At 48.5% G+C, this 14,053-nt stretch overlaps 1 protein-coding gene across 1 annotated transcript; it reads left to right on the top strand.

Moving 5' to 3' along the window:
• The first annotated feature begins 247 nt into the window (after window positions 1-247).
• On the top strand, window positions 248-13,632 carry LOC124550719 (nuclear pore membrane glycoprotein 210-like). Its single transcript, XM_047125439.1, has 3 exons — window positions 248-365; window positions 6,124-7,053; window positions 13,505-13,632. The coding sequence occupies exons 1-3, from the start codon at window positions 248-250 to the stop codon at window positions 13,630-13,632; spliced, it is 1,176 nt and encodes a 391-aa protein (XP_046981395.1).
• Window positions 13,633-14,053: the final 421 nt, after the last annotated feature.

Genomic DNA, 14,053 nt, shown 5'->3' with positions numbered 1-14,053 from the left:
CTCTCGCGCGTGTGTGGGCCGCAATTGTAATTAATAACTAAAGATCTTTTGCTTTAACGTCAACTGACTAGCCGAGGAAATTTATATGAAAAGTTTATTACATTGTTCAACTTAAATATCATTTTTATTAAGGCCCACCACGTAAGTCGGCAACAATCAAAAAAATAATAATAACAATAATAATATATACATTAAATTACGACGGCCGACGGACGCGAGATTGGCGCCCAACGTGGGGCTGTTATAAATGGACTACATCCAGACCAAATACTGTATAGTGCAACTGCTGCCTGTTGAAGGAGAATTACTGACAGACTGCATGGGTAAAGTCGTAGTGACAGCAGTAACGAAAGAGAGAGTACGAAGTACTGCGCCCCCAGGGGCTCAGCATTCGTTTGCTGGGTACGGGCTTGGCGACCCCGGGGTTCCTGAGCTGGGGACTGGTAAGCGCCGCCAGTCCCCTGTCACCGTAACCTCTAAGCATACTTCAACGACCACAGTGCGGCGCGGCGGTGGAATGTTGTGTGTCTCAGGGAATGGGGATCTTGGCTTGACCGCCCGGGTCGCGAGGATGGAATACACCTCTATAAAAAACCCCTCAATCTCAAGGTGTGCTGCGCGCCGATGAGATGCATGGCTGTTGAGGTGGAACAGTCGTTAGCGGGCGACCTCTGGGGAGTCTGCCGCACCTCAGTTGTATAAGGCTTACCTAGGCATGCGGGGCTCTGTCTAGGTGGACTCCTAGTTCCCTAGCTGCTCGTGGGACCGAGATGGAACCCTCGAACTTTTCTTCTTCTCCCCCCAGCGGAAAGGGTGGGCCGCTGGTAGGTTCTAACACCCAATCTCACAAGAGGGCTCGTGTAGCCAGTCCTCCTGATTCAGGTAGTAGTAGTAACAGAACGCATGCTGCTTCGCAGAATGTGTTTCTTATAATTAAAAGAAAAGATGGGAGTTTCGACAAAGTTTCGCCATTTTACATCCAGAAAGGCTTAGAAGGTATTGCTGGTACATTAAAATCTGTAAAGCGCTTGCGAAATGGCACCTTGTTGGTTGAAACATCTAGCTTCCAGCAAGTCCAGAACCTTCAGAAGGCACAATTTCTTGGGGAGTTTGCGATTGAGACTGAATTTCACAACACCTTGAACTACAGCAAGGGTGTTGTGACTTGCCGAGATCTCGTTGATATTCCCCTAGACGAACTGAAGGCTGAATGGTCCCGGGAAGGAATTGTCGACGTGCAACACGTTATGAAACGGGTGGATGGTGCTCTCCTGAAATCTGACTCGTTCATCCTTACGTTTAACAGCACCAAATTGCCCGAGTATGTGAAGGCAGGTTTCCTACGTCTCAGTGTACGGCCTTATTACCCCAACCCCATGCGGTGTTTTAAGTGCCAACGCTTTGGACACACTACTCTCGGCTGTAAAGGGGAAGCCACTTGCGGGAAGTGTGGTAAAGCCGCCCATGAGGGAGTTGGTTGCTCCTCTCCTCCCAAGTGTGTCAACTGCTCTGGGGATCACCCTGTGTGGAGTAGGGAATGTAGAGTTTTCCTTGAGGAACGGAAGATCCAGGAACTTAAAACCACCAAACGCATCCCGTACGGTGAGGCAAAGAAAATTTACAAGTCCCTGCAGCCGCCCACGTTCGCTGCTTCCTTTTCTTCTGTTCTGAAACAGCCAGTCTTGAAAACTGATGCCGCTACACAAACGGAGGTTGCTACTGTCAGCACTAGCACCTGCGTTTGTCAATGTACGTGTGCTGCTGCTGTTCCTGTGAAGCCTGCTGCTCCTCCCCGGCCTTCTGACCGGGCCGTGGTCGCTGACGTTATGGAACCTCCTGCCCCTTCCCAGGTCCAGTCTTGTGCAATGCCCAGCGCTGCTACACCCCCTACTGCTTCTGAGGTTTTGGCTCCACTGCCACCTCTGGCCAGAAAATCGAAGCCCAAACCAAAGGTGAAGACTCGACCGCTCAAGGAGACTGAAGTTCTACAGTCTGCTGATGTTGATGTCGTTCTTTCTGACGTCTCTCTCGACTCCTCTTCAGAGGCGATGGAGGTTGATGTCAGACTGGGGCAATCATCTCGCCCCAAAACTGAGCCTCCACCTGTTGTGGCCTCTCCTCCCCGACAGAAAGTGCGACTGAAGGTCCTCCCACCCTGATCGATGGCTCCCATTATACAGTGGAACATGAATGGATTCCGGGCACATGTGGAGGAACTGCACCTCCTAGCACGGCAACGCCCCCTGTGCTTGTGTTTACAGGAAACACATCTAAAACCCTCTGATGCTCCTGTACTCAGGGGCTATACGTTGTATCGCAAAGATGACCTGACTGGAGACAGAGCCAAAGGCGGAGTCGCCGTGTTTGTCACTAATGACCACCACTTCTCTGCTCTCCCCCTGGATACTGACCTGCAAGCAGTTGCAGTTGCAATTCATTCCCGTCGAAGGCTTACTGTTTGCTCCCTTTATTTACCCCCTCTGGATGCAATGACCTTAGACGCTCTCACAGATCTTATCGACCAACTCCCGCGCCCCTTTCTCCTCCTGGGAGACTTCAATGCCCATCATGTCCTGTGGGGCTCCACTTCTCTTTGCGCTCGAGGTCGAATTTTGGAGAGCCTCCTCACATCTCAAGTGTTGTGCATCCTCAACACAGGTACTCCGACTCATTTCTCTACTGCTACAGGGTCATTCTCAGCCATTGACCTATCTTTCTGCTCTCCAACCCTCACCGACTCTGTTCACTGGGAGGTCATTGACGACCTTCATTCCAGCGATCACTTCCCCATCCTCATTCATCTCCTGGATGGTGTATTGCTGGAGCAGAGGCCGCCATCGTGGATGGTTGGCAGGGCTAACTGGCCTCTGTTCACTCGATTGGCTGTCTTTGAACGCCACAACAGCGTACAGGAATGGGTGGATCACATCACACTTGTGATCCATCATGCTGCTGACCTGTCCATGCCACAGTCTTCTGGCCCTCCTAAGCGGCGCCTTGTGCCTTGGTGGACGGATGAGTGCCGTTCAGCCATCCGGGACAGGCGTGCGGCTCTTCGCCGATTTAAATGCCGCCCAACAGCAGTCAATCTTACCGCCTTTCGCATCGCGAGAGCCAGGGCACGCCGTGTCATTAAAGAGAGCAAGAAAAGGTCATGGCAGGAGTTCCTGGACTCCATCAACCGTTCCACTTGTTCCACAAAAGTATGGGAAGCCATCCGGAGGATTTCCGGTAAACGCAGCCGTCTACCAATAGCTGCAGTCCTGAACCAGGGATGCCTCCAAACAACACCCAGAGCCATTGCTCAGACGCTGGCAGAGCATTTTGCACAAAGTACTGCCACTGCAACCCAGGATCCAGCATTTCGTCGCTACCGTGCGACTGTCGAACGAGCGAAGCTGGACTTTCGGTCGAACAATTCTGAGGCCTACAACTCCCCTTTCTCCATGTGGGAACTTGAATCGGCACTTACTGCGGCTTCTGACACCGCACCAGGTTACGACCGCATCCGGTACTCCATGCTTCGCCATCTGCCAGCGGCGTCAAAGGAAATCCTCCTCGAATGTTTTAATCTCATATGGCGGACGGGAGTTTTCCCCACCTCGTGGAGGGAGGCAATCCTCATCCCTCTCCTCAAACCAGGCAAGGACCGCACATGTCCCAGTAGTTATCGTAGTATTGCCTTGACAAGCTGTGTCGGAAAGACCCTGGAACGAATGGTTAACCGTCGTCTGGTCTGGCTGCTAGAGACCAGGCAGCTCCTTAGCCGCTTTCAGTGTGGATTCCGAAAATTTCGGTCCACAGTCGACAACCTGACACTCCTCGAGGCGGCTATTCAGCAGGCTTTCCTCCGTCAGCATCACTGTATCGGTATCTTCTTTGATATCAGCAAGGCATATGATACTACTTGGAGACACTGTATTCTTGCACAACTGCATCAATGGGGCTTTCGTGGCCGCCTCCCCATTTTCATTCGGTCTTTCCTGTCTCAGCGGTTTTTTTCGGACCCGCGTTGGTAACACACTGTCTGATCGCTTTGAGCAGGAGAACGGTGTCCCCCAGGGCAGTGTTTTAAGCGTTACCCTCTTTGCCATAGCCATAAACAGTATAACGTCTACAGTGAGGAGTCCAGTACAGTGCTCCTTGTTTGTGGACGACTTTGCTGTTTTCTGTTCCTCCTCCAGTGTTGCAACCGTGAGCCGTCAGTTGCAGCTAACAGTGCGGCGGTTAGAGGAGTGGGCTGCAAAGACAGGTTTTCGGTTTTCTGCCGATAAGTGTGTTTGTGTTCCTTTTAATCGTTCTCGTCGTCTTTTTACTTTGCCTGCCTTGCATATGGGGGATGCTGTCCTACATTTTAGAGACGCAGTGCGGTTTCTGGGACTAATTTTTGACTCCAGGTTGTCATGGCTGCCACACCTACGTGACTTGAAAGCCAGATCCCTGAAGGCACTCAACATCCTCAAGTGCCTCAGCCACAGGTCTTGGGGCGCGGACAGGGCGCGTCTCCTTCAGTTTTATCGGGCTTTTGTGCGTTCGCGGCTGGACTATGGGTGCACATTATATGGGTCAGCGAGGCCGTCTTATTTGCGGATCCTTGACGCTGTCCACCATGCTGGGATTCGACTGGCCACGGGTGCTTATCGGACCAGTCCCATACCAAGTCTCTGTGCTGAGGCTGGCGAACCGCCACTTACCATCCGGCGGCAGCTCCTTCTGGTGCGCCAGGCTTGTAAGTTTCTTGCGGCTCCCAGCTCGCCTGCTCACCGCCTTGTTGCCCATCCACCTCTGGAACGCCTTTTTTCCCGCCGTCCCCGGGCTACGTTGCCGTTTGGGATCCGTGTGCAACGTGTTCTAGAGTCGCTTGGTGTGGAGTCTGTACAACCCCAAATCCAGGGTTTTAACCACCTGCCACCCTGGTTACTGAAGAGGCCCAGAGTGATTTTAGATTTATTGCAGTACAAGAGGGGTTGCACTCCTGCCACCGTTTTTCATGCAGCATTTTCTGCTGTTTTATCTGAGCACCACGACTATGTAGCGGTTTTTACGGATGGGTCGAAACAAGGGGATTCCGTTGGCTGCTCCGTTGTTTTTCCGGATCGTGTCCTTAAGGTCCGACTGCCTCCGCCTTTCACGGTCTTTGATGCAGAATTGTCTGCGATCTTGCGGGCGCTGGAGGAGATGAGACATTCTTCCTCTCCTAAATTTCTTGTCTGTTCCGATTCCCTCAGTGCCCTTCAATCATTGCACCATTTGTATCCGGCAGTTACAGTAGTCCAGACCATCCAGGATGCCCTCCTCCGACTACAGCGACTGGGGAAGGTTGTAGCTTTCTGCTGGGTTCCGGGGCATGTTGGCATTGCTGGGAATGAAGGGGCAGATCTCGCAGCCAAGGAGGCGTGTCTCGATCCACAAGTATCTCAGTGTGCTATCCCCTTGCACGCACTGACCTCGCTGTTGAGCTCCCGCGTCATGTGTCGGTGGGAGGACGAGTGGCTGGACGTGACTGACAATAAGCTCCGTCTAGTCAAGCCCACAACGCGTGTGTGGTGTACTTCCTTTCAGCCCCATCGACGGGACGAGGTTCTCCTCACTCGGCTTCGAATAGGCCACAGCCCTATGACGCATGGCTTCCTGCTCCGGCGGGAGGACCCTCCACTGTGTGGTGCTTGCGGCGTCCAGGTCACTGTGCGCCACGTTTTATTGGATTGCGTTTTATTTTCTGACCAGCGGGCCGCGGCTGCCTTGCCAGCGGACCTGCCAACTCTTTTAGGCAACACTCGGACGAATGTGGTTAAAGTTTTAAAGTTCTGTGCCATGTCGAATGTTTTTACAAAGATTTTAGGGAGGGGATTTTAACTTGTTTCCTGTGTGACAAGCTCGCCCATATTTTATGTAAGTGGCCAGACACTGACGGTTTCCTATGTCATTCTTGTCGCTATGTTATCCCTTACCTTAGGTTTTACCTTCTCAGGTCGTATTTTCCCTCTTTTCCTGCTTTGAGTGTGTTTTTCAGTTTTATTAGGTCTCTCCACATTCGTTCCTTTTACTGTGTGTCAGGGCGCTGATGACCTCGATGTTGAGCGCCCATAAACCCCAACACACACACACACACACACACACGAAGTACTGCAATAGTATTTGCAGAAGAAACAAATTCAGGACAAGTACTGAGATGTGATGTTATTGTTGACGTTATTTCTTCACTGGCGATTGTAACAACAACAAGAGAGCTGTTCCGAGAGGAAGCACCAGAAGCATTTGAAGCCAGAGCATACGATGACCAGGGTAATGAGTTCACAACATTGGAAGGAGTTGAATTTGAATGGTCTGTTATAAATTGGAATCAACAGCCGGGTAGTCATGAAACAACCCAGAATAATGTGTTAAGATTCATTACTTTCAAAGACTCTCCATATGAGACGCCAAGCACTGTAATGGCACTTGATAACCGTGGTCTTCAGGGACATATTGTACTAATGGAAGGACTGAAAACAGGTTCAGCAAAGATATCTGTACGTCTGCCACAGGAAGAGTATAGCAATATACCACCTATTCAAGTAGAACTTATGATTGTGGCTAATTTATTAATAATGCCTTCCGATGCATACATACTTACTGGAGATTCTGTGAAATTCCACATTTACCAGATTCAGCATGGTAAACTTGAAGAAATAATAAATTCACAGCAGTATTATTTGGAGATGGAGGATCATAGCATCGCTTCATTAGATAAGAGGACAAATATTGTGACAGGAAAAAAACTAGGAAGGACTAAAGTGTTGCTACATGACCGCAATGTGAATGAGAAAGAGACTGGTATAAAGATACCAAGTGCAAGTTTGACCGTAGCAAGTCCTGCTTACATCAAGCTAGACATTTTACCTCATCACAACTGGGCAGTTATAGTAGAGGATTACTATGAAATTGTAGTTGAGGTGTATGACAAAGAGAACCACAGACTGAGCATTGGTGATGGTGTAGAAGTGGCTACTTTGATACCTGAAGCATATTTTGAAATACAAACAAAATCTAATAATGGAACATATGTTTATGGTTCACCATCTGAAGCGGGAAACAAATATTACGTTGGTTGTGTGTGTGTTTCATGTACTACGTCGGAGATGCGTAGCAGAGCTGACTCCTGCCAACAAGAGCGGGGGGCGGATATCATCCCACTCCGCCACGCCCGGCCGAGACAGAAGCGCATCGCCAACGGTACAGCCGATCAGCTGATTCTGACGTTCCGCGACGGCGAGACACACGCTGGCGTCGAGCGGGCGTTGACCTCTCCGCAGCCGCCGCGAACGCCGAGCACCGAACACACCAACCGACGCCGTCGCGAGCCAAACGTCGCGGCGTAGATCATCAACGACACCGCAATCAATTGTTTTAATGACCTCATTTTTTGCATAGTGCAACAAAAATATTTGTATGCACATCCTGTACTCCAATGACATTCCAGAAACAATTAAGTGAAAGTGACCAAAGCAGTTAGTCTGTCGCTCCGCCGAGGTTTTCCCCAGGTTTCCCTACGGCCGCGCCAAATGGGGAGCGAACAGTTGACACCCCTGGGACTTCAAATATTCCGGACTAACTCGTGGTTGTATACCTTGAACCTCATCTACACTTTGTGCGCAACGCACCTCAGTAATTACAACATACGATGTGACATATGTAAACTGTGAAAGAAAAATCTGCGTGTGGACACTGTGGACATGAAAGTGGAAATATTTATGTCAAAAAACACGAACATTTTTTATGACATAAACATTTCGGGGGGCAATATAGCGTCCCCAGTGCCATATTACGAAAAGACTTTAAATTATTTATAAAGAAGACATTCATAATTTGTAAGAGATTTTTTTTATCATGTAGCCGTAAAATAATAATTTCTCTGTGTAGGTTTAGATTGCAAAGAAATAATTTATGACAGAATGATCTAAAGAGACGACAAGATACGCTCTTTTGTTAATTTTTTAGTCGACTTCACTTCTTCTTCGCTTGTCTTGAATGTGTCTAGAGGGACATCTTGCGTGTGCTGACGAATGTAAGCATATTTGTATGAGTTAAGCATATAATATACTGATTTAAATTTATTGTGCACTTTTAATTTGTAAGAGGTGATCCCGATTTCATGTCCGCCTTCCTTGAATTAACCTGCATTCAAGTAATTTACAGCTCAACAATCGCAGCGGCCGATGCAGCCAACGACGCCATTACGTGGCGATATTAACTTATGAAAATTTAACGGAAGCTGAAAACTCGCCCGCTATTAGCATAATATCAATTTTTCTCCACAGCCGCACGAAGTTGCAGAAATACTTAGCTTTAAGATTCTTATTTTCAGTACCATAGCCGAGACCCAGAGCCAGGACTCTGACTACAATACAATGGTTAACGGAGGTAAGAAAATACTCTCACGCGTGTGTGGGCCGCAGTTGTAATTAATAACTAAAGATCTTTTGCTTTAACGTCAACTGACTAGCCGAGGAAATTTATATGAAAAGTTTATTACATTGTTCAACTTAAATATCATTTTTATTAAGGCCCACCACGTAAGTCGGCAACAATCAAAAAAATAATAATAACAATAATAATATATACATTAAATTACGACGGCCGACGGACGCGAGACAGCTCTTGTATTCTTTTAACACTAGTATCTTGGCCAGGCAGGGTCCTCAAGAAGACTGCCGTGTCTGACCGTTTTACAACTCTTTCAATAGTGTCTTTGGTTGAGATTTGTTTTGTTGGCGCCTGTGCAGCCACAGCCGCCCAAGTCTTAGTAGGTTGCTTCCTTAGCCTTTCATTTTCATTTTCTTTTTCTAACTCCATAACGCGGCCTTCAGGTCTTGCATGAGCTATGGCCCAGGCCGATAGCTCATTCTTGATTGTATTTAGAGCCGCTTGACTGATTTTCCCGTTTTTAACGTTTTGCTCTAAGAGCATGGTAATCCTAGCGTCTCTCTGTACGACACTTTCATCCTCTGCCTGTCCCATCCCATCCTGTGGAGAGGAAGCAGAAATCGTAGATGCCTGTAAAGGCGCACTCGAATCACTCACTTCGTTTTCAGCCATCATGGGTAACGAGTGATAAAAATATGTGGGAGCCCGTCTCTTGCCCCGGACCGGCATGGGGGAGGGGAGGGGAGGGGAGGGAGACTGCTGCAGCAGCTCGCCCACCGACCTCGCCCCTAGGTCAAGGGCACTCCAGAGCTGCCGGGTTCGATGCGCCGTTGCCAGCGCACTGGTCCCACTCGGTGGCCCTGTCATCGACGATTTCACGCGACGCTCCTCGGCAAGTGCACCCCGCACTCCGGAGAGGCGGATGCACCTCTCGTCCTTCGCCGCCTACTTGCCTGAGTTTCCACTTCTCGGCCAAGGACCCCACTCCCACTCCCACTCAGGTGGCGGGTCGGTCCCCCAGTCGTTCGGCGGTCTGGACCCACCTAACCCGGCCCAGGCGATGTCACCACCTCCTGGGTTTGGCAGAACACGCCCCGGTTACCCAGGGGCGCGTCAAAGCACCCTTGCCGACTCGCGCTGTGATCCCACGCCGACAAACGAAGTCGCCGGCATGCAGAGCACCTGTTGGTTTGTGCCCTGCGAACAGAAGGGACAGATGTTCGGTCCCTCAACACAGCTCCCCCTGTGCCACGCACCCTTCGCTTTCGCATCGGGTTGGGTCGCAAGGCAAAATGCCGGGCTTAACGTCTGGCACAACGGGAAGGCGGAAAGAGCCACTTGGGAAGGAGAGGCTATGAGAGACGCATCACTTCCCCTTGTGAGGACTGCCGCGATACGCCCGACTAGAAGCGATACGCCCGACTAGAAGCTGTGGTCATAAGTCCCCTAGAACTTAGAACTACTTAAACCTAACTAACCTAAGGACAGCACACAACACCCAGCCATCACGAGGCAGAGAAAATCCCTGACCCCGCCGGGAATCGAACCCGGGAACCCGGGCGTGGGAAGCGGGAACGCTACCGCACGACCACAAGATGTGGGCTTCGTTACGAAATTGCAGCAGTCGCAGCTGTGCGACCGGCTGGCACGCGTGAGTATGACAGGTTTGCACGACCTCGTTGCAATGATGACAAACACCTCACCTGACGACTCACCGTGCTATTGTTCACCGCCAGGTCTCCGTAGACACTCTGCAAGCACCTCCGAATATATGAAGTGCTATAGTTTCCCACCAAAAAAAAATCAATGACAGCTCTCTGCTTAGAACGTGTAACGCCCCAACGACCACCTTAAAGTCAATTAAGAAAGAACATGAAGTAGGGAAAGTTATCTTGGCAGTTACGACATCTTTGCCGATGAGCTAACACGAAAGAGTTTTGTCAACAACTACACTGTACACCACTGAGCATATTTGTTAGCGAAAGAGAAAGAAGAAACATCGTATTTCAGCAATGGACAAATATCCATGTGACAAATGTGAAATTAATATCTCAAAAGTTAAGTCCAAAGTAATGTCATCAGAGATAACTTTTATGTGGAAGAGAGTTGTAAGCGCAAAGAGGAAATTCAATGCGCCTGCAATGCTCTTCCACAGAAGAAGTCGCTTGCTAGACCTCATCCAGTGCAGACGTACGAGAGCAGTTCTGATCTGAGTTATTGATACTGCGAATCGTGACGAGATTGTTTTCGAGTTTAGAAGTTTTTTTTTGCGTGACGGGATTCACGGCTTAAACTATCTGTTCCTGTCTCAGTTCATAAAAATCAGACTCATGTAACTGTGCACTACTGGTTAATTGAAATCTAATAACGGAATTACTGAACATTGGACTTGACTTTAAATTAGTTGGACCTTAAGTAGAAGTGAACATTCTATGAAAGAATACACGCAATTAGTCTTGAGTAGGACCCAAGTACATGACATCACGAAGATAAAACAATTACGCTAAAGTGCTTAGTTGTGGTAATTGCCAAGAAACTATAACTCATTCGGACTGACTTAACTAATCTATTCCGTGTGCGTGTGGTGCGGGAGTTCTAAGTATTTAGTGACAAAATAACAATAAACTGTTCGTTACCAGTTTAAAAACCGGTGTGGACTACATCATAATTTAGTTTGATAAATGACTAAATCAACGAGTAATTATTTCATTCAAGTGCAAATATTCACGTCATTAGTTGAGAAGTGAACTTTAAAAATATTTTCGTATTACGACGCAATCTTACAAAGACAGAACCAAAGAGTATCTCTGGGCCTCGCTGCAAACCAGCACAATAATTCCATAGCAACGAGACAACAGCGTAAGAAAAAACTGATAACTAAAATATTTCTTAGCAATCAGTGGTGTGTGCTATTAATTAATAACTACTGCAAATCCGGGCAATTAACAATACAATATTAATAATAAAAAGCATCGATTATACGAGTTCGCATAAGTGGAAACGATGCGGACTTGTAATTGAGATACAACGACTGCGCGAGGAACGCCTTTTCGCAAGTTTTTCAGGTTTTTTCTCCCGTTAATCTACGGGGACTGACGTTATATCGCATCGTGTCTCTACTCTGCCGCGAGATCTGTGGCAGTAGCAGCTCTACAGCGTCGACTACATTAGCACGCGGTTGGAGCAGGGGGCACGCGCCACACACAAACGCACCTTCGTTACTGACGCCATTTTGAAGGCTATGTGCAGCGCCGCCACCTATCGGGATTTCATGAAACTAAAGGAGATGAAGCGGGAATACTCCAAAGTGTGTCTTAACAAATTCCGCATTTTTTTCAACCGAAATTGGTCGAGAAAAATAACGTGCTGCATTTCTTATTGAACGCGCTTCATATGTCATTTTACGTAGTACTCAAACCGACAGTAGTGAATAACTTCGTATACAGGCTGTTACAAAAAGGTACGGCCAAACTTTCAGGGAACACTCCTCACACACAAATAAAGAAAATATGTTATGTGGACATGTGTCCGGAGACGCTTAGTTTCCATGTTAGAGCTCTTTTGTTTCGTCAGTATGTAGTGTATTTCCTCGATTCACCGGCAGTTGGCCCAATTGAAGGAAGGTAACGTTGACTTCGGTGCTTGTGTTGACATGAGACTCATTGCTCTACAGTACTAGCATCAAGCACATCAGTACGTAGCATCAACAGGTTAGTGTTCATCACGAACGTGGTTTTGCAGTCAGTGCAATGTTTACAATTGCGGAGTTGGCAGATGCCCATTTGATGTATGGCTTAGCATGGGGCAATAGCCGTGGCGCGGTACGTTTGTATCGAGACAGATTTCCAGATCGAAGGTGTCTGGACAGGAAGACGTTCGAAGCAATTGATCGGCCTCTTAGGGAACACTGAACATTCGAGACTATGACTCGCGACTGGGGAAGAACTAGAACGACGAGGACAACTGCAATGGACGAGGCAATTCTTCGTGCAGTTGACGATAACCCTAATGTCAGCGTCAGAGAAGTTGCTGCTGTACAAGGTAACGTTGACCACGTCACTGTATGGAGAGTGCTACGGGAGAACCAGTTGTTTCCGTACCGTGTACGGCGTGTGCAGGCACTATCAGCAGCTGATTGGCCTCCACGGGTACACTTCTGCGAATGGTTCATCCAACAATGTGTCAATCCTCATTTCAGTGCAAATGTCCTCTTTACGGATGAGGCTGCATTCCAACATGATCAAATTGTAAATTTTCACAATCAACATGTGTGGGCTGACGAGAATCCGCACGCAATTGTGCAATCACGTCATCAGGCGTTGTTGGTGATGTCTTGTAAAGGCACATGTTCTAGCAGCACAGGTAGAGTATCCCGTATGAAATCATGATAACGTGTTCCATTGAGCGTAGGTGGAAGAACATGGGGCCCAATCAAGTACGACACGACATGTGGTTCATGCACAATGGAGCTCATGCACATTTCAGTCGAAGTGGTCGTACACTTCTCAACAACAGATTCGGTGACCGATGGATTGGTAGAGGCGGACCAATTCCATGGCCTCCACGCTCTCCTGACCTCAACCCTCTTGACTTTCATTTATGGGGGCATTTGAAAGCTCCTGTCTACGCAACTCCGGTACCAAATGTAGAGACTCCCCGTGCTCGTATTGTGGACAGCTGTGATACAATACGCAATTCTCCAGGGCTGCATCAGCGCATCAGGGATTCCATGCGACGGAGGGTGGATGCATGTATCCTCGCTAACGGAGGACATTTTGAACATTTCCTGTAACAAAGGTTTGATGTCACGCTGGTAGGATCTGTTGCTGTGTGTTTCTATTCCATGATTAATGTGATTTGAAGAGAAGTAATAAAATGAGCTCTAACATTGAAAGTAAGCGTTACCGGACACATGTCCACATAACATATTTTCTTTCTTTGTGTGTGAGGAATGTTTCCTGAAAGTTTGGCCCTATTTTTTTTGTAACACCCTGTATACTAGGATGGTTATGTGATCAGGGAACCAGAAGTCAATGAAAGAAACTTACTGCCCACATCTTAATAGCCTCTGCTTATTTCGGTAATCTCTCGTGTGCAGCTATAACGAGCGCCCGTGGGAAACGAGACAGGTCGGAGAGCGAGCAGTGCGGGCGCAAGATGCTGCGACTGAGGCAGCCCGCGTTTAGGTTTTTCTGCTCCATGCTGCCAACGCGGCGCCCCATTTGACGGCGCCAGGATCATTAGAGGCAGCTGCTCTGCAAAGGAGGCGCGCAGAGGCGTCTAGCGGTGTGCAAGCGGAGCGTCTACCAAAAGGACTAGCGGACGAGGCGGAGGCGTAAGACTTACGGCGCTACCTGCAGGGTGTTTTGGCGGCTTGGGAAAAGATCTCCGCCTGATACAGATAGGGCTTTGGGCGCCATTACGTTTGTTTGTGATCTCACGTGTTGCTGTTGTGGTCTTCAGTTTCGAGACAGGTTTGATCCACTGAAGTTAAAATCTTCTGAGTTATTAGACAGCGTCATGTTTCTTCTAAAATGTTCGACGTTTCGACCCCTCTGCTGGTATCTTCCTCAGGGTCTTTTGGTGTCCACTGTCAGAGACGACTTTTTTTTCCTCTATTGAATTTCAATTCCCCCCAAAGGGGGCG

Source organism: Schistocerca americana, chromosome 9, assembly GCF_021461395.2.
Source record: "Schistocerca americana isolate TAMUIC-IGC-003095 chromosome 9, iqSchAmer2.1, whole genome shotgun sequence".
In the NCBI taxonomy this organism is placed as follows: Eukaryota; Metazoa; Arthropoda; class Insecta; order Orthoptera; family Acrididae; genus Schistocerca; species Schistocerca americana.
Note: the sequence above shows the minus strand (reverse complement) of the source record. Positions and strands in the feature narration are given on the sequence as shown.